This window comes from Crinia signifera, chromosome 11 (assembly GCF_055691185.1).
Source record: "Crinia signifera chromosome 11, ASM5569118v1, whole genome shotgun sequence".
Classification (NCBI taxonomy): domain Eukaryota; kingdom Metazoa; phylum Chordata; class Amphibia; order Anura; family Myobatrachidae; genus Crinia; species Crinia signifera.
Window position 1 is genome coordinate 124,599,930 of NC_139227.1, and position 24,115 is coordinate 124,624,044.

Below are 24,115 nucleotides of genomic sequence, written 5' to 3' on the forward strand. Positions count from 1 at the left end.
TTATTATATACATACAATCACTGCTATATAAAACACCCGTTATTATATACGTACAGTCACTGCTATATAACACCCATTATTATATACGTACAGTCACTGCTATATAACACCCATTATTATATACGTACAGTCACTGCTATATAACACCCATTATTATATACGTACAGTCACTGCTATATAACACCCGTTATTATATACGTACAGTCTCTGCTATATAACACCCATTATTATACTGTATACGTACAGTCACTGCTATATAACACCTGTTATTATATACGTACAGTCACTGCTATATAACACCCGTTATTATATACGTACAGTCTCTGCTATATAACACCCGCTATTATATACGTACAGTCTCTGCTATATAATACCCGTTATTATATACGTATAGTCACTGCTATATAACACCCGTTATTATATATGTACAGTCACTGCTATATAACACCCGTTATTATATACATACAGTCACTGCTATATAACACCCGTTATTATATACGTAGTCACTGCTATATAACACCCGTTATTATATACGTACAGTCACTGCTATATAACACCCGTTATTATATAAGTACAGTCACTGCTATATAACACCCGTTATTATATACGTACAGTCACTGCTATATAACACCCGTTATTATATACGTACAGTCACTGCTATATAACACCCGTTATTATACTGTATATGTACAGTCACTGCTATATAACACCCGTTATTATATACATACAGTCACTGCTATATAACACCCGTTATTATATACATAGTCACTGCTATATAACACCCGTTATTATATACGTACAGTCACTGCTATATAACACCCGTTATTATATACGTACAGTCACTGCTATATAACACCCGTTATTATATACGTACAGTCACTGCTATATAACACCCGTTATTATATACGTACAGTCACTGCTATATAACACCCGTTATTATATACGTACAGTCACTGCTATATAACACCCGTTATTATACTGTATATGTACAGTCACTGCTATATAACACCCGTTATTATATACGTACAGTCACTGCTATATAACACCCTTTATTATATACGTACAGTCACTGCTATATAACACCCGTTATTATATACGTACAGTCTCTGCTATATAACACACGTTATTATATACATACAGTCTCTGCTATATAACACCCGTTATTATATACGTACAGTCACTGCTATATAACACCCGTTATTATATACGTACAGTCACTGCTATATAACACCCGTTGTTATATACGTACAGTCACTGCTATATAACACCCGTTATTATATACGTACAGTCACTGCTATATAACACCCTTTATTATATACGTACAGTCACTGCTATATAACACCCGTTATTATACTGTATATGTACAGTCACTGCTATATAACACCTGTTATTATATACGTACAGTCACTGCTATATAACACCCATTATTATATACGTACAGTCACTGCTATATAACACCCATTATATACGTACAGTCACTGCTATATAACACCCGTTATTATATACATACAGTCACTGCTATATAACACCCGTTATTATACTGTATACGTACAGTCACTGCTATATAACACCCGTTGTTATATACGTACAGTCACTGCTATATAACACCCGTTGTTATATACGTACAGTCACTGCTATATAACACCCGTTGTAATATACGTACAGTCACTGCTATATAACACCCGTTGTAATATACGTACAGTCACTGCTATATAACACCCGTTATTATATACGTACAGTCTCTGCTATATAACACGCGCTATTATATACGTACAGTCACTGCTATATAACACCCGTTGTTATATACGTACAGTCACTGCTATATAACACCCGTTATTATATACGTACAGTCTCTGCTATATAACACCCGTTGTTATATACGTACAGTCACTGCTATATAACACCCGTTTTTATACTGTATACGTACAGTCTCTGCTATATAACACCCGTTGTTATATACGTACAGTCTCTGCTATATAACACCCGTTGTTATATACGTACAGTCACTGCTATATAACACCCGTTGTTATATACGTACAGTCACTGCTATATAGCACCCGTTATTATATACGTACAGTCACTGCTATATAACACCCGTTATTATATACGTACAGTCACTGCTATATAACACCCGTGTTTATATACGTACAGTCACTGCTATATAACACCCGTTATTATATACGTACAGTCTCTGCTATATAACACCCGTTATTATACTGTATACATACAGTCACTGCTATATAACACCCGTTATTATATACGTACAGTCACTGCTATATAACACCCATTATTATATACGTACAGTCACTGCTATATAACACCCATTATATACGTACAGTCACTGCTATATAACACCCGTTATTATATACATACAGTCACTGCTATATAACACCCGTTATTATACTGTATACGTACAGTCACTGCTATATAACACCCGTTGTTATATACGTACAGTCACTGCTATATAACACCCGTTGTTATATACGTACAGTCACTGCTATATAACACCCGTTGTAATATACGTACAGTCACTGCTATATAACACCCGTTGTAATATACGTACAGTCACTGCTATATAACACCCGTTATTATATACGTACAGTCTCTGCTATATAACACGCGCTATTATATACGTACAGTCACTGCTATATAACACCCGTTGTTATATACGTACAGTCACTGCTATATAACACCCGTTATTATATACGTACAGTCTCTGCTATATAACACCCGTTGTTATATACGTACAGTCACTGCTATATAACACCCGTTTTTATACTGTATACGTACAGTCTCTGCTATATAACACCCGTTGTTATATACGTACAGTCTCTGCTATATAACACCCGTTGTTATATACGTACAGTCACTGCTATATAACACCCGTTATTATATACGTACAGTCACTGCTATATAACACCCGTTATTATATACATACAGTCACTGCTATATAACACCCGTTATTATACTGTATACATAGTCACTGCTATATAACACCCGTTGTTATATACGTACAGTCACTGCTATATAACACCCGTTGTTATATACGTACAGTCACTTCTATATAACACCCGTTGTTATATACGTACAGTCACTGCTATATAACACCCGTTGTTATATATGTACAGTCACTGCTATATAACACCCGTTGTTATATACGTACAGTCACTGCTATATAACACCCGTTGTTATATACGTACAGTCACTGCTATATAACACCCGTTGTTATATATGTACAGTCACTGCTAAATAACACCTGCTGTAATATACGTACAGTCACTGCTATATAACACCCGTTGTAATATACGTACAGTCACTGCTATATAACACCCGTTATTATATACGTACAGTCTCTGCTATATAACACCCGTTGTTATATACGTACAGTCTCTGCTATATAACACCCGTTGTTATATACGTACAGTCACTGCTATATAACACCCGTTATTATATACGTACAGTCACTGCTATATAACACCCGTTATTATATACATACAGTCACTGCTATATAACACCCGTTATTATACTGTATACATAGTCACTGCTATATAACACCCGTTGTTATATACGTACAGTCACTGCTATATAACACCCGTTGTTATATACGTACAGTCACTTCTATATAACACCCGTTGTTATATACGTACAGTCACTGCTATATAACACCCGTTGTTATATACGTACAGTCACTGCTATATAACACCCGTTGTTATATACGTACAGTCACTGCTATATAACACCCGTTGTTATATATGTACAGTCACTGCTATATAACACCTGCTGTAATATACGTACAGTCACTGCTATATAACACCCGTTGTAATATACGTACAGTCACTGCTATATAACACCCGTTGTAATATACGTACAGTCACTGCTATATAACACCCGTTGTTATATATGTACAGTCACTGCTATATAACACCCGTTGTAATATACGTACAGTCACTGCTATATAACACCCGTTGTAATATACGTACAGTCACTGCTATATAACACCCGTTGTAATATACGTACAGTCACTGCTATATAACACCCGTTATTATATACGTACAGTCACTGCTATATAACACCCGTTGTTATATACATACAGTCACTGCTATATAACACCCATTATTATACTGTATACGTACAGTCACTGCTATATAACACCCCTTATTATATACGTACAGTCACTGCTATATAACACCCATTATTATACTGTATACGTACAGTCACTGCTATATAACACCCGTTGTTATATACGTACAGTCACTGCTATATAACACCCGTTATTATATACGTACAGTCACTGCTATATAACACCCGTTATTATATACGTACAGTCACTGCTATGTTACAACCATTATTGTACACCTACATTATTAACTGGAATACGTGGGTGGTGGAATGCAGTCTCTAGACAGATGAAGCAGACCTTATGGCAGCCTTTAGCACACTCATTATATGAAGGAGAGTAGAACTAAAAAATGTGCCAACACTAAATGGATTAATGGCATTCTACCCTTTTGGTGGAACAATTATGGAGATATTTAGTTTACGAGCCTCATGATGAGATGTAAACAAGAAGAATATCATCCCAGATTAAAGATGGTATCCAATTACACGCAATGAAAACATCAGGAGCGCAAAATGGGAGTGTTTTGTGTGATTTTTTTTTTCCTGCTGTTTCACCTGTATTTTATTGCGGGGTATTCATTTGTTTTCACTGTCACAGAACCAAAAAGCTGGAGCTTATGTGGAATTTTGATTCATCTGCCTGAGGCTGGAGATACAAAATCCCTGATAACTCAAAATCCGTATCTCACTCACAGCAATGAAACATAGCTGATGTCACACAAAAAAAAAAAAAAAAAATCAAAAATATAATGTAAACAGAAAAAAGGGATTTATGAACCAATAAATAAAAAATAAATATCTATATATACAGTATGTATGTGTGTGTATATATATATATATATATATATGTGTATATAGATATATATATATAGATATATAGATATAGATATATATATATATATATATAGATATATAGATATATATATAGATATATATAGATATATAGATATATAGATATATATATATATATATATATATATATATAGATACACTATAACAAAATTACCAGACAAAGCATAGGTAGTAAACCTTCAGTTTTTTTTTTTTGTAAAATACAATCCCGATTATTCTCACTTTGAGGAGCACTGTACTTTTCCCGATGCAGTGGACAGTGGAATTAGGTAATGTGTCTGATGAAATGGTCCACTGCACAAAGAAACGCATTGCAAATTCGCCTCCAGGTGAGAATTACCTGTGTTGTGCTGCCTCTAATGTACAGTATTATTGGTTCACAAACATCTTGTTTTCAGGGTTTTTTATTAACGCCCAAGCACGCTGTATTATTTTACTGCTTATATGTATCTAGTGATTAATTATACACCTAGTTATTATTATTATAATAGAAAGATTTATGGAATAAAATGTTCATGATTAACATCTGAGAATCTTTTTATTGTTTACATGTACAGTAATTATAAAATGAATTTTGCCTCACTCTCTATAATTGTGACACCTAGACTAGAATACCCTTCATTATAGAGTCCTTCATTTCATTAGCGTTTGCAGATTTTTTTGTGTGTTTTAGGGACAGATGCTTTAAGTTTGTTGAAGTGATAAAAGGGAAGGTAATAACGCAGCAGCCAATCAGTTCATAACTGTCGGACTTTACAGTTAGGAGCGGATTGGCTGCTGCATTTATCACCTCCACTTTATCACTTCAACATTTAGTAATCTGCCCCTCGGTTATTTATACCTATTAATACCCCTTATTCCACTTTCTTCAAAATCTGGGATATTTGCACCTGAATGTGCATCAACCTGGGATTTGGGTAAGTGTGAAAGCCAAAACTCCCTGCTCTTTACCGTGGATTTCCCATCTCCTAGATCCCGCAGTATTCCTGATCAGAAGTGGGTATGGGTGCCTTTCCTTGCTATTTCGGACCCTATTCCAGCATCAGTGATCAGCACAGGTTCTGTACTTTATGTCTGTATGTTATACTGGAACTAGATGGAGAGGTTGTACAACTCCTTAGCTGCAGTGTATACACCTTACTCTAGAGGCGCCAGACAGAACTACGCCCAATTCTCTCATCATAGGAATTAATATCAAATCTCTTCAATACAGATGCATCTAGCCTCAATACATTATACAACGTGGCATGATTGGCCCACCAGATCTAGCGTTGGGCGCCTTTTATTTGCTGAATAAGCATGAAACTTGTATATCTGTGCGTGACTGAATACGGAGCTTGTATTGGACAGAAGTATCACATGACCTGTTTGGCGTGACCGCGGCAAAGATGTAGGTGTGTAGGGTTGCCATATACATGTGTGTCATATACGCCATCTGCACAACTCACCCTCTGCGTCCTCTGGCCGTGTTAGATCGATGACGCCCGGCCCCAGTTTTCCATCTTCGTTGGGCTTCCCCGTTAGCTGAGGGCCCATATTTTCATAATGTGACCTCTCCTATAAGACAACAGAAAGACAGGGATTACTGAGACCCATCCTGCTGAGAATAACATGTCACACAATGCGAGGGACTGCAGAACCCCAAGGAAGGCGGACACCTTGGAAAATATCCCGCCCTCAAAATGCCATTGACCACTCCAGGTATGCCCAGCAGGGAAAGGGTTAACCAGTATAACAGATGGGAGATATCTTGGCTCAGGGAAGTGTTCACACATATTGTATCATAATCTGCAAACATTATCACTGAATGCCAATTAATGAAACACATGAAATTAGTCTGAACAATTATGTCAGCGTGTTAGAGACTGGCAAAGATCTGACATATGCAGATTTCTGGAGACAGACAGGTGTCCTATACAGTAATAATAAAAAAAATATATATATATATATATATATATATATATATATATATATATATATATATATATATGCAAGAAAAAAGAAAATGAAGCGCACAAATCAGCAACAGGTAAATATACAATTTTACTGATATACTGCTGACATACATAGGACAAAGGGTTAAAAACTTCCCATATGGACAGGCGTACAGCAGGACCAGGTACAGATGATACCCGACAGCAGTGTACCTGGTCCTGCTGTACCGCCTGTCCATATGGGAAGTTTTTAACCCTTTGTCCTATGTATGTCAGCAGTATATCAGTAAAATTGTATATTTACCTGTTGCTGATTTGTGCGCTTCATTTTCTTTTTTCTTGCAAGCATACTCCGTGGGAACCGTGGTTGGATCCCTCAATGAAGCTGCAAACATAACGGGAACTATTGGACTTAGCCCATGATATTGAACACTGTGGGAATTTATGCGCTGGGTATCCTTTCTCATATATATATATATATATATATATATATATATATATATATATATATATATATCCGTATACAAGGCTGATCCGTGGTTATCAGTGTGCACCACCGAGAAGGAGATGGTGTATAGTGTATATATATATATATATATATATATAAATGCGGAGGTCGGTCGGCACTCTGGATGTCGGCTGCAAGGGACCGTGTTGCCTTCCCAATGGAAAATAGGTACTAAGGTGAGGAAAGAACGGGCGGCACTCACGGGTTTAAATCCAAAAAAGCAAACTTTAGTGCAGGTGTCACATAAACCGACGTTTCGAGGCTTCTATGCCTCTTTTTCTTCACCTTGAAAAAAAGGCATAGAAGCCTCGAAACGTCGGTTTATGTGACACCTGCACTAAAGTTTGCTTTTTTGGATTTAAACCCGTGAGTGCCGCCCGTTCTTTCCTCACCTTAGTATATATATAGTGTGCATAACCATTGCAGGAGAATACGAGAAACAGGAGAGCCATTTATTGTAGAGTATATTGTCAGCAAGGATTTATATACTGTGACAATGATCATATAGGATATATAGTGTTCATTCTAGCACCCGCCATATTTGAAAACCCATGCAGTTCCTCTTCCCTGCCTGGGGTGTCGCTGTCTGCTTTATTGCTTCTAGCTTAGTGTGGTCTGTATATCAGCACTGATATGCTATCCAGACCTGTGCTAGAAATGCCACAGCAGACAGCGACACCCCAGGCTGGGAAGAAGAACTGCATGGGTTTTCAAAGCTAGAGGGTGCTAGAATGAACACTAGATATATATAATTGCAGCTGCTGAGAACAGTCATTATGTCTATTATTCCTATCTCTTTGGTATTCAGTCACTGACTGGGGCAGGGGTTCGGCCTCTGTTGGTGAAATATTTGGCATGGGCAGCACAGAGTTACCAGTGATGCTTTCATATAGAGGGATAGGAGACAGGTTATTCTCTATTTGGGGAATTGGGCTTTTATTAAATGATAACCATGTTCTACATCTTCCCAAGCACTGCCTTAGGCATCCATTACTCATTGATCAGCTTCTCATTGTGACTGTTTCTGGTTCTATGTCTCATTGCCTGGTGTAGCAGAGCTCCTCTTAGTGTCTGTAGAAGACACCGTGTGATCATGTCAGTGTGCACTACATCCCCATTTCTGTGTCTCCTCACACTGACTGTAGACCATGCCATTGCCTGGGGAAACAGAGCTCCTCACAGTGCCTGCAGGAAGCAGTGCTTCATGTCTGATCCCCATTCAGGTAATTTGATTTACCGTATAATTCATGAAACGATTATAGTATACGTGTAAACACCACACCACCTGGCCTACGATTATTTTACTTAGTAGTCACTGCCAGTATGAGCATCAGTCAGTTCTTACTGCCAATCGGGCGCCCCTTTTTATGTAGGCCATGCAGTACCTATTCTCAGCCTGCAGGTGGAGATGGCAGATTCTGGCCCATGGCCAGTCACAGGCTGCCAGCATGCGTTGATGTCTTTTTGAATTACATGATTAATACAGAAGACATGCAGATTCTATGTAGTTGGAATAAATCCTTCTCACCTCGGCTCTGTTACAATTACTGACAGGCCTGGATCTCTCCCTGTGGCAATATCTTCTCTTGTACTATTCAATTGTTATCATTAATTTATTGTTCCTGTTTTCCCTCACGTCTAGTTTCCTCTGCAGACAAAATGCAACATTGTGTTTTGCTAGTGAATAAATGAGGCTGCGGCGCTCATTACTAGAGAACAATATTATGTGTCATGTCGTCTCTGATTTGCCGCCGTGAAGAACCAGCTGTGAACTCGGCGAACACTTCCCTCACGTTAGGCCTAATACATTATGCAGCAGCATAGTGCTGAGCGCTGCTCGTCTCATTGTGCACTGACCCACTTCTCTCCTGTACGTGGAACATCAAAAGGGGAACGCCGGGTGTAGAGACATTCTTACACAGACAACAAGTAAATCGGTTGATGTGTGTTTATCGCTGCCGCGCCACCTTCATAACCGGAGCGAATCTCCGCTGGGACAGCACTTTGCTTGTAGCGATCTAGTTGTAACTTAAATGTATATTGTGCATCCGGTGGAAGCCTTGTTGCGACTACTTTATTGGGGGATCCCTGAGCCGGTATTTGGTGTTCTCGGCTACCCCCTGATGCCAGCGTGGAGATGTGAGAGCAGCTTCGCAGCTTTGCCACTTGGTTTCAAATTTATGCCAATTTACTTGTTTGGATATTGTGTGTGCATCTTGTTATTAGATACTTTGTTTTTAACCACAAGTATTGCACCAATTTTGTTTCTTTGGTCTCCAATTATCCTATATCAATTGGGGTGTTGGAGATTTTCTTTTGTTCCAGGTCCACAGAAACCATAACCATTGGCTGAACACCAATTATAAAGTGATACAATTTGTTATTTTGTTCCCCCCACTTTTAATTTGTGGTGAGGTGATTGTTCTTTAAGGAAGCGCTCTGTGTTTCATGATAAATTCCTTTGTTCGCTTGTGTATTGTGTTGGTGATTGACAAAACCCCAATATCGTTGTTACCATAGCTGCATATCCTTCTCTTGTGCTCTAATTCAGGAGATGATTATTTCTTGCGTTGGGTAAGAGTCATTGGCCGTTCCCAACATATTGGTTACACAAATATATTGGTGACTGCAACAGGCATGTCCAAACTGTGGCCATCCAGCTGTTGTGAAACTACACATCCCAGCATGCCTTGCCATAGTTTTAGCATTCCAAAATAGCAAAACTGTGGCAAGGTATGATGGGACTTGTAGTTTCACAACGGCTGGAGGGCCATAGTTTGGACATGCCTGACGTACTGTACAAGGACTATTGAAGTGTGATAATTTATATTGCTGAGCTGTCGTCACGATGTCAGGGACCTAACGCTGGGAAATTAGTGTTACCTGAGGATCGGTTTTCCAAACGTTTGCTTAATCCTTATCCCCAATTGCCAAGAAAAAAAACTCATAGAAACTTTATTTGCATTTTAATGTTCTTACTTTAGTATGTCCTAATTGCATCTGTATAATCCATATCCTGCTGTACTTCCAACTAGATGCAGACGGCACTCCCATGATGGGTGACCATAACTATCGAGCACATCAGTACAGGGTCATCCCATCCCACCACTAAGAGAACGTCGCCTAAACAATAATTCATTTAGGTCAGATTCCTTCACCCTCCAGGTCTCACTAGCTTGAGATTGCTGGCAAACCCATGGTACAGTATTGAAGGGACGGCGACTCCACAATGTGCCCGGGAGGTAGCACAAACTGCAATGCAACAAATGCACTATTTGTAGGTTCCAGACTGTTCCAGTCCGTCATTGTCGCTGCTCGGTCTGAATGACACGTTCCCATATCTAAATTCACATGTAAATATAGAAGCTCCTCGCTGTAGCTGCCGCAACACAGACATTAGGTCGTGCTCGCTCATCGCCCGCGCTTCCTGTCTGAGATGCTCCAAGAGTAGGATTCGCTTCCAGATTTTGGGCGGGAGATTTCCTTCGCTCTCGGAACATTACCTCAACTGTTATCCAAGTGTGGCAGTTGTAAGACGAAAGGTTGGAGAAATAAACGGCACAATAAGGGCTCATTCAGAAACGCGACTGACACCGAGAACATGACACCCGTCCGCTATAACTTACGTTGCAGTTCTTTTCATGCTTTTTTTTTTTAAATTTCAGTATTTTGGATGCAAGATCTATACGGTCTTAGCCCTAAGTGACAGGAATTACACCATGTGTGCAGAATATATAACCTATATAAAGGAATTCAGATCACCTCTGTCTGGGTTCTAGTGCGAGTTAATGAAGATGTCGTTCTGTATATTAAGTGACTTTGATAGTGAAGGTCCCTCCGCTGAAAGCCAACGAATACTTTTATTCAGGCCACAACAAGTCCTCGCATCCATCATGTATTATCACCGTCGCTGGCAAAGCCGTCCAGGGTTGATAGAACATGTCTAGTTACATGTCTCCCTACTCCGGAGTCGCTCACCCCCAGCCCCACGGCATCAATTGTGAGTTTGCATTAAATTAGCAAATGTTGCCTGACTCTTGCAGCTGACTAGATCGATTTTCTTTCCAGGTTGTGAAAGGTCCGATGGGAAAGAGAGAACCGTTTTCGACTGCACCAGTATTAGAACATTCCTCTTTACAACAAGAGGAATGATGCCGCCGCTGTCCTATAATGGATATTTCCTCCTGTTCTTAGATAAAAGCTGAATTCCTGATGCGCACGGTATATATTCATAAAATTTTATATACTGTGCTTTATACACTTATTGGCTATTCTATAATAACAGGTGCGCCAACAGTAAAACCGCTCTTGGATTTATGTCCGTGATTTATACCGTGCCACGTAACAATGCTTTTTGTTGTAAAAAAAAACATTCTGTTTATTAATGTAACTTTACAACCACTACATCCAGGATCCGAGCTAAATTAATGGCATTTTTATTATTTTATAGTGTCATTAAATTTTTAGAGATCGCTCTATCAAACAAGAGTCATAAAGAGCCATAATGTAAACGTGGAAATCCAGATCAGGGAGCAACGCATTCCGTGTAGTGTAGAGTAAACTACTCGCCATAAACCATATTTATAACATTGCTAAACATTGGAGAATACTTGGGACAAGTTTAGCAAAACTGTTTGCAGTTGCACAGTGAATTGTGTACTTAAGGCAAAGTGTTCCCATTTTTTTACTCTAAATAAATGTTTTTTATGTGTTTACGCGTTCTCCTTTTGCCTCTTAACTTACTAACCGGTATTAGGAATTACCGGCGTGTTTTGGATCTGCAAAGTATCTCACAATGAATAGCGAGACAAGTAAATGGCTCGTAAAATATAAACAAAACAATAAAACTACAATAACCAGCACTGCACTAACATCCCATTCCACTCCGAAGTATCTGCATGCAACAGAAAACACGTGCGGTCTTCATGGATTTAAGGGCCAGCTGTTAATCTTACAGGAATTTAAGGTTGTGCCACGAATAAGATTTTAACGGGAAAGGACCAAGGTGTCTTGGATAGGTGTGTGCCGATTCCAGTAAGACGGTTTGACATTCTCTTATCATTCCTCTCTCGGTTACAGTGCCTGGTTCTGGTTTGTGGACTGAACATGTGCAGAATGGGTCCTGGTTCCCCTCACCTCCATTATTCTCAGGTTGAGGCCGTTTTAGGGGTGGGGAATCGTTTTAACTATGGGCGTGGTGTCCTCATTTTGGCCGATTCTCATCACAGATGATCCGATGCAGCAACAGAGGCATCATTAGCATATTTAAACACAGCAGCTGCCTGCAAAGATGTAGCTGCTGTGCACACATCTTCCATAAGGTGAGGACAGAAGAGAGGACGCCGTATTTTATCAAACTAAGTCATTTGTACTGAAAGCACCAATAGTAAATAACCATCAGTCTGTACGATGAGTTGAATCCGTATTCTAAAATGCTGGAAGCATATGCTAATATTTGATAGGTTACTTTTGGCGGTGCGATGCGGTGTGCCTAGACCCCTGATAGCAGTACCACTTGGTTGCCCACATGTGTGAAGTAGGGCCTGTAAATATAGATTCTACTATTTGTGGCTGCAATAAACTCTCTATTAGAAAGTAGTAATTTAGTTCACAAATTAAATCTCCTTCTCTGATCCTTTGTGCTCATCCTGGGCTGGCAAAGCCTTTCTCTTTCCATACATATGAAACGCTATTAAACCCGCAAACCGTAAAGGAGAGTATTCTGGCAGGCCCTAGCCGGCCTACGCTGGCCCGTATCTGTGTATGATATTCTGTAAATGTATATGTTTAGTGGGGAAAGAACTCCAGCTTGAGGAAAATAAAGGATGATTGTTCTCCTCTAAATGCTATCCACTCCTGCCAGAAAAGTAAGTTATTTTCTGTCAAGAATATGCCCAGAGATGACTGATTGCATCCATCTCTTGAAAAACAATATGAAGTGTAATAACACACTGGGCAGCCCTCCCCGCCGGATCGCCAGGCTGTGCCCATGTCTTAAATTGTTTCAGTATGCTGCCTCCTTCCACAGCTGAAAATATCCCGGCGCTGAGATGGAAAATGGCAGAGTTACATCATTCTTCCACTGTTGAAAACAAACCTGTTTGGTTAGAAGCGGCTATGGGTGGCCCGGTTAAAGTGGCATTTATTTTATTTGGGCCAATGCGCCGGACACTCTCCAGAACGGAGTGCGTAGAAGCAGACCTGCAGCAATTATGGGTCCAAGCATGGAAACCAGGTTCAGTCGCAGGGGGCCCTTGGCGGCACAGAGCGGATGCAGGGCAGAGGTTTTATAAAACCTGGCGCTTAAAGCTTGTATAACAGTTATCCAGAATTGTGCAAGATTATTGCTATTATTTAACCGGCTTCATTGTTATTTTCCAAAAATATCTGTAATCGCTGTATCTTCCATATTTTGTAATCCGGTAATGTTAGTTTCAATTGTTGCAAAATTTGTTACAGTATTTCCCATCTGGTTAGTACTATTCTAGTGTTCAGAATTATACACACTGCAGTTGTGATAACATTTTACCCCTTTCACACCAAAAAGGGAAAATTACTGGGATAAAGCTTTCCAAAGTATGGCAGTCAGACTGTACCCGGCAAAATGACCAGGCACTCAAAAATGCCGGTTAATTGCCAGGTTGGCGGTATGAAAGGGGTACATGTGTTACACATAAGACATGATTCCTATTTTGAAAGTCATCTGCACACTAGCCACTAGGAGCCAGTGACATCACTGAGAATGCAGCCTATACACAATCCCTACGAGCCAGTGACATCAGAGAGTGCAGTCTATACACAATTACTAGGAGCCAGTGACATCAGAGATTGCAGCCTATCACTAGGAGCCAGTGACATCAATGAGAATGCAACCTATACACAATCACTAGGAGCCAGTGACATCACTGAGAATGCAACCTATACACAATCACTAGGAGCCAGTGACATCACTGAGAATGCAGCCTATACACAATCACTACGAGCCAGTGACATCAGAGAGTGCAGCCTATACACAATTACTAGGAGCCAGTGACATCAGAGAGTGCAGCCTATACACAATTACTAGGAGCCAGTGACATCAAGGAGAATGCAGCCTATACACAATTACTAGGAGCCAGTGACATCACTGAGAATGCAGCCTATCCACAATCACTAGAAGCCAGTGACATCACTAAGAATGCAGCCTATACACAATCACTAGGAGCCAGTGACATCACTGAGAATGCAGCCTATCATTAGGAGCCAGTGACATCACTGAGAATGCAGCCTATCCATTAACTACAAGCTAAATGTGAGCTCTCCAGAGAGATACAAACACAGGCAGAAATAACTTCTTACTACTTATAGTGATTTGTCTCTATTTGTGCGCACACTTCTGGCTTTTGTAATAGTCATACAATATCACGTACAGTATAACGTATTATTTATATAGATAGTAACAGTGCATGTAGGGAGCTGTAATTAATTCTCACTGCCTGTTCTGATCTACGTCTATTCTATGAACATCGTTTATGGCCCATGATGCAACAAGCTTTTGCCAGCACTTAATGCAGGTCCGTTGCCTTTATATTTCCTGTGAAGTCACCTCACAAAGAGAACTCTTGAGAACTTTCAAAAGTTTTTCTCCATTAAAACTCTTACACCCACAAACAAAGCAAACAAATGAGTTCTAAAAGATGGACAGTGCCGTCAGTATGATCCATTATGTACAGCGGGGGACACAGTCCAGGCGCAGGAGAAAGGGCGCATTGTCTGCACACAAACTGTTATTGTGAGCCATTTTCCTTTTAATTTCTGTATGGCGGAGCAGTGAGAACACACTGTGCTGCTGACAATGTATAAAGACATGTGAGAATCTATTTATTCAGATGTTCCACCTTATTACAGAGGAACAGCATATGCCCAACGCAAAACTTTAAAGCTTCCCCGAGCCTCGCAAGTCTCTTCCTCAGTTATTACACCTTGTAAAAATAGAAGCCCAGATGGTGGGTTGTGAGATTCAAGAAGGTGGGAATCTTTCATTCAAATGCTGCAGCCATATTGTGTTGTAATGTGACATAATGCAGAATATTGCAGACAGTATAAAGTTTTGTTATTCATTTCAACGGTTACCGTAGAAAATCCCTGAATCTTGATTTTAGGCGGAGGGCTGGGGGTGGGTGCGTGTGCTGATTATTAGGCTGTTTCTAGCACTCCAGTATACTAACTCCCATGCCAAACTACAAAAATTTTACCCCAAGACATTTTAAAAGTGAGCCCCCACTTCATGTCTGACCTCACAGTAATCAGCAACTACATTTACTGGTACCTGAAAATACTTGTGAAATAGTGAAACGTCATTACAAAGTCCAACCCGCTAACCCATGAGGAACGTTATCATTAATTTACACTTGAATATATTACATGATTAAGGCCTTTTATTATGTGAGGGGACACCGGGACTGTCTGTATTACACGTGTCCGGAGAGTGAGGGGACACCGGGACTGTCTGTATTACACGTGTCCTGGACTGTCAGTATTATATGTAAACAAGGTCAGGGGACACCACATAGGGTTGGCCTTGGGGGAGAAGATAAGAGACTCAAACTCCTCTACATAGAACATGGATAAATGAAGTCCTTTGTGGGGAGAATGAGGCTGTGTGCCCTCTATACAGCTACTAAATGCACCTACTGACCTTTAGTATTTTCTAAATGTTCCCAAAACCTGAAATACACCTACAGCATGCATGTGAATAAGCTATGTCAGGATCCTGCATCCAGTTGCAGCATACCCAATCTCATAATGGGCCTTATTCTAGTTCACTCATTCTGACAAAATCCTTCTTAGATGGACAAAACCATGTGCACTGCAGGTGGGGCAGATGTTACTTGTGCAGAGTGAATTAGATTTGGGTGGAGTTTTACTTCAATGTGAGATCTATATTGCAGTGTAAAAATAAAGCAGCCAGTATTTACCCTGCACAGAAACAAAATAACTCACCCAAATCGAATTCTCTCTGCACATTTTACATCTGCCCCACCTGCAGTGCACATGGTTTTGTCCATCTAAGAAGGATTTTGTCAGAAAGAGTGAACTAGAATAAGGCCCATAATTCTTTAGACCCTAGAACAACTGCTCAATCTGTCTCTGCTTTGATGAAGAAGGAGAAATGCAGCAGCTGACGTGTCCTGTGCTAGGATCCCCAAGTCACCTCTTTGTGATTCTTCCCCCCCCCTTCCTGTGCACAAATCTGATTTTGGAAACTCCTGCGGAGAGACAGAGAAAGTGATTCCTCGGGAGCCGCTGCCTTGTCCCTTATGTGACGAGTCGGCAGATTGGGTGGTGTCACAGTGATGATTTAATCACAATGTAAGATTCATGTCGCTACTCGCTATTGTAGTGAAGCGCGGCACTCGCGCCGTATCTTAGATGAATTGGATTGATCTGATAGATTGCAGGGAGCACTTAGACTCCTGTTTTCTTACTGTCCTGCCTGTAAGATAAATCAATATTTAATATATCCTCTAACCGCCTGGCTAGATCATCTGAAACCTTTCCCTCCTGTTCTTTTATGTATGACTTGTCACTTGGAAAAGGCTGCACAGAGGCCATCAGATAGGACACAATGTAGATCTCGATAAATTGCTTCGCCCAGTAAGTCATTTCTAAATAATTTGCATCCGGAGATATCGTGTTGTCAGCGGTCATTTACCTCCCGGGCGACTAAATCGTTACATATGACGCCCAAAATGTGTCAACAGAGAATCTGTAATAGGTTTGTCAGCCACCTCTGCTAAGGGGGGGGCGGCGCTATTGCAATGTCCCCCTATGGCCAAGAACTACACCCCCCTGCCCTCTGCGAGAGCCATCCGCTTTAGGGTTCCACAGTAAAAATGTAAATATGGCGAGAATTAAGGAAATGCATAAACGTTTCTATGGGAATCAGGTGATCTCTGGGACGTAATATTTGAGTATCAGACAATAAAAATATTGTCAGCAATAACTTCATAGGAGATGGCAAAATCGTCAGTAATCAAATGCTACCCCACGTAACATGTTCTAACCTCAGGCACACGGCTACTGCAAGCAGCCCAGGACATTTCAGCCTATGGCCAGCAGAGGGCACTACCAGTCACAGCACAATGTGGAGATCAGATCCTGGATAAGTGTAATTGTGCACACTATATACAGTCTGTATTGGTGTGTGTGTGTGTGTGTGTGATAAGGGGCTGGATCCGGGAGAACTGGACACAATATAAAACAAAACACGTCTTCAGCATGTAACTATAATTTAATATGTCAATAGTTCTATAATGGAGAATTTAAAGGGACATTCAAATTCACATCGTCTTGAGGGGTTTATCAGACACTAGAATAGTGTGTGTGTGTGTGTGTGGGGGGGGGGGGGCCCTATGCCTACTAAACTTCTTACCAGTAACTCCACTTAAAGTATATTCCCGGAACTGGCTCAATTATAAACATCATATTGCGGGAGATAGTTACCAGACTACAGGGTAACAGCATATATGGTGTATATCAAGTAGCGGTGACTACTTCTATCCTCTGTACACTAAAATGAACCTTCTACAGATAATATCCTACACACACACACACACATATATACATATATATATATATATATATATATATATATATATATATATATGATAGATAGAGAGAGAGATAAATGTTACAATAATGACATTGCACGTGCATTCGGTTAGTGTTACAATATGGGGCTTATTTTAAAAGTCTTTTCTTTTAAATCAAACAGAAAATATTAATGTAATCTTATTCTAGGCCCAGGTGTCTGACTCCACGCAGCCCCAGCCTCTATGCAAAACCCCAAATTCTATATAAGAACCCCTAAGTAACGACTCAATTATTCTTATCAGTGTAACACACAAATCCAGGCAATGACTGTGATACTGGGCAGGGCAACATTTGAATTGCTCTGTCGGGCGCCATCTAGTGACCACCAGCGGGCAAAACACTAGAATCCCCCCATAGAGGAGAGGAGCAGCTTTAGCCTTTTATATATAGGATATTCAAAATTTTTTATATTATTTGGTTTATATATGACTGTACTATAGATAAGACTAACATTTGATTAAAAAAAAAAAATTGGGAAAAGTTTTATTCCAGTCATTGTTATTGACTGGAATAAAATTGTATTTATTGGGGAACTGGAATCCATGTGAATCATTGAATGACTGACGTATAAACACCAAACACATGATATCCTCGCCATAGATACTTGGATCCCTTACGCCAGGGGTAGATGTTCCCAACTGCCCTGGGGTGTTAGTGTTTCCAATGATGGACCCTGTAACACCGGTCTCAGGATGTGATGCCTAAGCCCAGATGTGCTGGGGCTCATTATATGGTTGAGGTTCTGAATGGACACCTGGCGAGTCACAGACCAGAGCCACAAGTTAGTGTGTGCCTGAGCCAATGCTTAGTACAACTGCCACTAATAACCAAGTAACATCACCGATGAAGGTGAACATTTCTAGAACAAACAGACGATATGTGGCTGTCAGAGCTGACTCCGGGAAACATACAGCCTGCAGCCAGGAAGGTACACAAGCACCTTCTACACCCCTCCAGCCACGCAAGGCCTGACACTGCCTGTGACCAGTCTCCCTACCACCCAGCGACGCCATGCTGAGAGCTCAGCCACTTTTATGCCATGACACACATACGTTTTATAAGAGAGAGATGTTAGTGACTCACTGTGTGTACACCTCTAATGCAAATCCTTCCTGAGATGGCATCAATCAGCATCTGAAATACAGCAAATGATGGAAGGGGCTTTAGAAAAGACAGAGACACAGTCACATAGATCACAGAGGAGAGAAACGCACCCACACGACTTCCCCGGCGGCACAATGTAACAGATAAAAGCCCCATGTCATGCAGATCTCCGGCTAGAGTCATCATGTTACAGGGTCACACATCAGCCACATTCTGACAGTGGACGTCTGCGGATGTCACACAGCTGGTGACAGCTGAGAGGAGGCGCAAGATGGAAGATTCATTTCTCTGATACTGATGTCACGGGGAGATCCTAACGATGGGAGTACCAACGTTTCCCTGCCTGGACCCCTCGCAGAACTCATTTCCCGACGTACTGGGATTTCACGAGATGAGAGCACACTTCAATTACTGGCACATGAATATTCATTCTCACAAGTGTAACAAGCCTGCAGGGAGCACTCATTGTTTCTCACTGGTACGGAGGGATTGTCAGCGTAATGAACGAGTCTATCCGGTGCCAGTCGCTGCGCACTGCTCAGTGCCATGATGCAGAATATACTGCGCACACCCGGAGGACCGACCACAGCAACCCTCCTCCCAGGACTCCCATGCTACAATCTAGTATATAACTAACACGGTCAGGAAGATCACACGCAAGCCTCAGTCTTATCCCCGACACCAGCCAGAAGTAGGAGCTTCCGAAAAGTGGGATTAAACTTACATACGGTACGCAATGGAAAGCTCTGGGGAAATCAGTCTAAACTAGCCGAGCAAATATACTGTGCCGTCATTACAATGAGAAATGGGAAAACCAGTACAGAAGTTGTGATGTCAGTTTTATGTTGGTGATGTGAGCGGGACAGGTATCGCCTAGGTAGACACCAAAGGGATAACTTACACAAGGTCAGCATCGAGAAAAGGTCAGCACAAGCCAAAGGTCAAAGGGCGATAGGAGTTTTTTTGATTTTTAAAAAACTTTTTTTTATACTTTACCATCCACACGGACTTAAAAAAAACCTGAAAAACTCATGTCAACCTTTTAATGCATCAACCATTTCTATGTCAACCTATTGACTGTTTATTTTAGTCACGGTCTACCATTGATCTTCTCAGAGATATGGTAGTGTGTTTTCACTACGTTTAAATGGGATTGATTGGCAGCTGTCATCACAATACAGTTTGCGCAATAAATATTTTAATAGCGTCCAATTAAATTGATGAGGGATCATAAAGGGTTCAAACTTAAAGTGCATGCTATATCCTATCATAGTGGGTATAACCTAATAGATGATGATTGATTTTCTGGCCCACGCAAACTGGCTACACTGCGTGTAATTACAGGTGGCCACAGAGCCACTCAGGTGTTTCTGCTATTGACACGCATTCTCAGGTGTCAGTATTCGTACATAAGATCAGTGTGAAATCTGACCAATCACTTGTGATCATCCTGCATCCACACGACACGCCCTCAGAGTAAGTTGCTCGGCTCCAGTGTAGTAAGAAAAACTAAGGTCTGTCCGCAAAACGCACTTGCGAGCAATTTTGACTCCGCACCTTTATCGCAATCTATATCAGAAAATTACAAAACTGATCCTCTTTAAAACTCATTGCGGCAGCATTATCTTGTTGATGTTGATATTCATGAAATCTACCCTTGTCCTGTGAGTGCACCATTGAAATCGCACCTAGAGAATTAGACGAAAAGGTGCATTCCACACACACACACACACACACACACACACACACACACACACACACACACACACACACACACACTCTGTATATATATATATATATATACCACAATAGGCTGGATGTAACATAGGGCCTTATTCTGGTTCACTCACAAAGACAAATTCCTTCTCAAATGGACAAAACCATGTGCACTGCAGGTGGGGCAGATGTAACATGTGCAGAGAGAATTAGATTTGGGTGGGGTTTTTCTTCAAAGTGAGATCTATATTGCAGTGTAAAAATAATGCAGCCAGTATTTACCCTGCACAGAAACAAAATAACTCACCAAAATCTAATTCTCTCTGCACATGTTACATCTGCCCCTCTGCAGTGCACATGGTTTTGTCCATCTGAGAAGGAATATGCCTCTAAGAGTGAACTAGAAGAAGGCCCCTAGATAGAAGTGGGGATGTTATCTCTGGGAACAGAATTTGTTTAGTATATTTTAGTATACGGCCATGTCATCTATAGCAGGGATGGGGAACCTTTGGCACTCAAGCTTTTAGACTATAGCTGTTTTGCTATTTAGCCATGCTAAAACCGTTGCAGGGCATGCTGGGATGTGTAGTTAACCAACAGCCGGAGTGACAAAGGTTCCCCATCCCTGTTCTACAGTATAGCATTATAAGGTAAATCCTGGCTCTGCTTCATTCTCTTCAGAACCATTCTCTTCAGCCAGCGCCCCGTCATCTCCTCGTCTATGTTCCTCTCAATGTTCACAGGTGAATCACTAGAAGCACCAGCTGGGTCCAATATTTGGGTCGATCTGATAACCATTTGTACCTTTGCACACATCACTGAGTATCTAACCACAATGGCGGATTGTTAAACTGCACATGAAATGCAAGAGACTATTGGTTTATACAGAATATTGCAGTGCACATAACGCAGAAAGGGAGAAAAAGTGTCCTCAAAAAATATTCACTCAAACTATCATCCAGATTGTATACAAGTCTATTCCACTTCTCAATCCCTTTACGTTTTCATCATAGAAAACACTGGCCATACTGTACGTGTGCTTGTGTGTCACAACAACGTTTTAGTGACCAGGAATTGTGAGGTCCAGGGTGGTGTAGACATTTATGGGGGCCAAGGTATAACTGGACCAGGATGTGACGGATAGTTATGTGGGCTGTCATTTGGGGGACCAGGGTTTAATGACAGTTAGCTATGGGACTGGGGTGTCATTTACAGATATGAGAGCTGAGATGTGATAGACTATGTAGGCCAGGTGTTTATGGGTGCCGGAGGAGAGAACCTGGAGTGTAACTGACCATTACAGGGGGGCTGAATAAGTTGTGGGGGCCGTAGTGTGACCGTTACAGAAGCAGAGTGGGATTGACAAGGGCCGGGATTATGATGACCAGGAGATGCTGGGGGCCATGGTGAAAAATACTGCGGGCTACCTTGGGCCATCTGCCAGAAGAGCGTTTGGGTTACGATCCTGCCGCCTGAGAACAATATATGATTACCTTATCGCCTCGGCAGTTGTTCAGAGCCATATTACTCAGGGGGATCTTTCCGTCCATGCCGTGAGGCTGATGCTGCTGCTCCCGCTGGATCTGCTCCCTCATCTTCCGTGCCTCCTGGATGGCTTTCATCACAGTGTCCTGGTCCCCAAACAGTGCCGGGGAGTTAAGACTAGAGAGTATATCTATAGGGAACATAGGGAGTATTTGGTTATTACATAAACGATGGTTACACTGTGCAAGGTCCATCCAGTGTTCTACATTAGGATACAAGTTTAAAATAAATCACAGAAGACCGTTCCTCATGGTCAGTGACGCTGTGACCGTTATTTTCCATTCTGTGAGAATACTCTTATTTTTTGTTTTTAAATCCTACGTCGGAAGAATAAGATTTTCCGATTTATTACTGTCACCAGCAGAACCGATTGGCCCAGGGATGTGGGAGGAGCTGGCAGTATGGCTATCTCTGTGGTCTGCATAAATGCTGTCATACAGGGAGTTCTCCCACATGCGCTGGTGTAATGGTGATATTGGGAGTCTTGGGAACGCCACATACTGATCCCATTCCCTTGTTATCTGCTGGTCTGCTACAGCGATAGATCAGTGTCAGATTCCTCATGCTGTCGCCAGCCACCTTGTTCTGGTGCCCAGGCCGGGAGAGTGAATCACTGCGTAGTGAACGCAGAGCTTATAAATAGAGTCGTGTTTGTCACAGTCATTTTACCGACTCCTTATAATCCGTTCCTGTACCGCTCATAAGAATAGCTTGGCCTGTTTATCACTCTCTTCTTGCATTTACAAAACACTTGTGTTGCAATCTTTCCTAGTAATGCAGATTAACTATTATAACTGATGGAAACGCACACAGTAGACTTCCCTCCATGCTGGAGATTATAAGATTTCCGATCTGGATTAAGGCATCAGAAAAGGAAACACTCCACTTGATTACATGGAAGGTATATGCTATAGTCCTATAATGATTCAGGTCTCCTGGGCAGGCGAGGGCCCTGCTGTACAATTACTGTTTGTGCCCCCATCATATAACATGGTCTTTTGGAACACTCCGGTGTTCATATCTAACTAAGGGCTGGGCCCTTCCATCCGCAAAGAGGTCTGCATAAAACATTAATTGTAGCTTTACAGACACCTCTGTATATCACCTTCTGAAGCTTTTTTGTAATAGAACTAAAACAACATTGGACCATGGCACCTGTTCAGATCCTCGGGGGCCGGCCTTATGTTACACAGGTTGTGACTGCTTCACTTACCTAGGGAGGAGCCTCTGCCCAAGACTCCGCTGATAGGACTGGGGATACCACTCTTGTTGGAGAAACTAACAGGACTGGTCTTGCTGGGAGTGAAGAGGTTCTGTGTTGGGGACGTGGGAGACTTTAAAGGCTCAGCTGTCTTTGGTCGCGCTGACAAATTCAGAGGCTGCGCGGCTTCATCCTGCTGAAATTTCACATAAACAATGATTAAAAGAGGATAAATGGGGCACATTAGCACTTAAGACAACGCGGTTATTTTACACCTCCCAGACAATGCCACTTTCTACTGCTATAAAAACAAAAGAAGCTAATTATCGGCATACTTGAAGAAGCCACCTAACGAACCCTCATTAATTTTCCTGTGTTAGCCTCATATTTACATCAACACACTCACTGCAACGTTCCTTTTGCCAAATTAAAATCTGAATTACTGCACATTACAGTTCACTTCTTAATGTGTTTTCTAAGATCTAAATTAACCCAGGGCAT

General features: G+C 41.1%; 1 protein-coding gene across 17 annotated transcripts in view; it reads right to left on the minus strand.

The window, feature by feature from the left end:
* SOX6 (SRY-box transcription factor 6) overlaps positions 1-24,115 on the minus strand; it is a 442,476-nt gene that overhangs the window by 18,713 nt on the left and 399,648 nt on the right. For 15 of the 17 annotated variants that reach the window (XM_083164677.1, XM_083164684.1, XM_083164689.1 and 12 more), the window contains 4 exons: positions 23,627-23,810; positions 22,362-22,543; positions 19,132-19,182; positions 6,420-6,528 (listed from right to left, as the gene is read on the minus strand). In XM_083164677.1, coding sequence (XP_083020803.1) covers positions 6,420-6,528; positions 19,132-19,182; positions 22,362-22,543; positions 23,627-23,810 — 526 coding nt within the window. The remainder of the gene's footprint in view (positions 1-6,419; positions 6,529-19,131; positions 19,183-22,361; positions 22,544-23,626; positions 23,811-24,115) is intronic. The other 2 variants (XM_083164675.1, XM_083164676.1) reach the window with 1 other exon arrangement.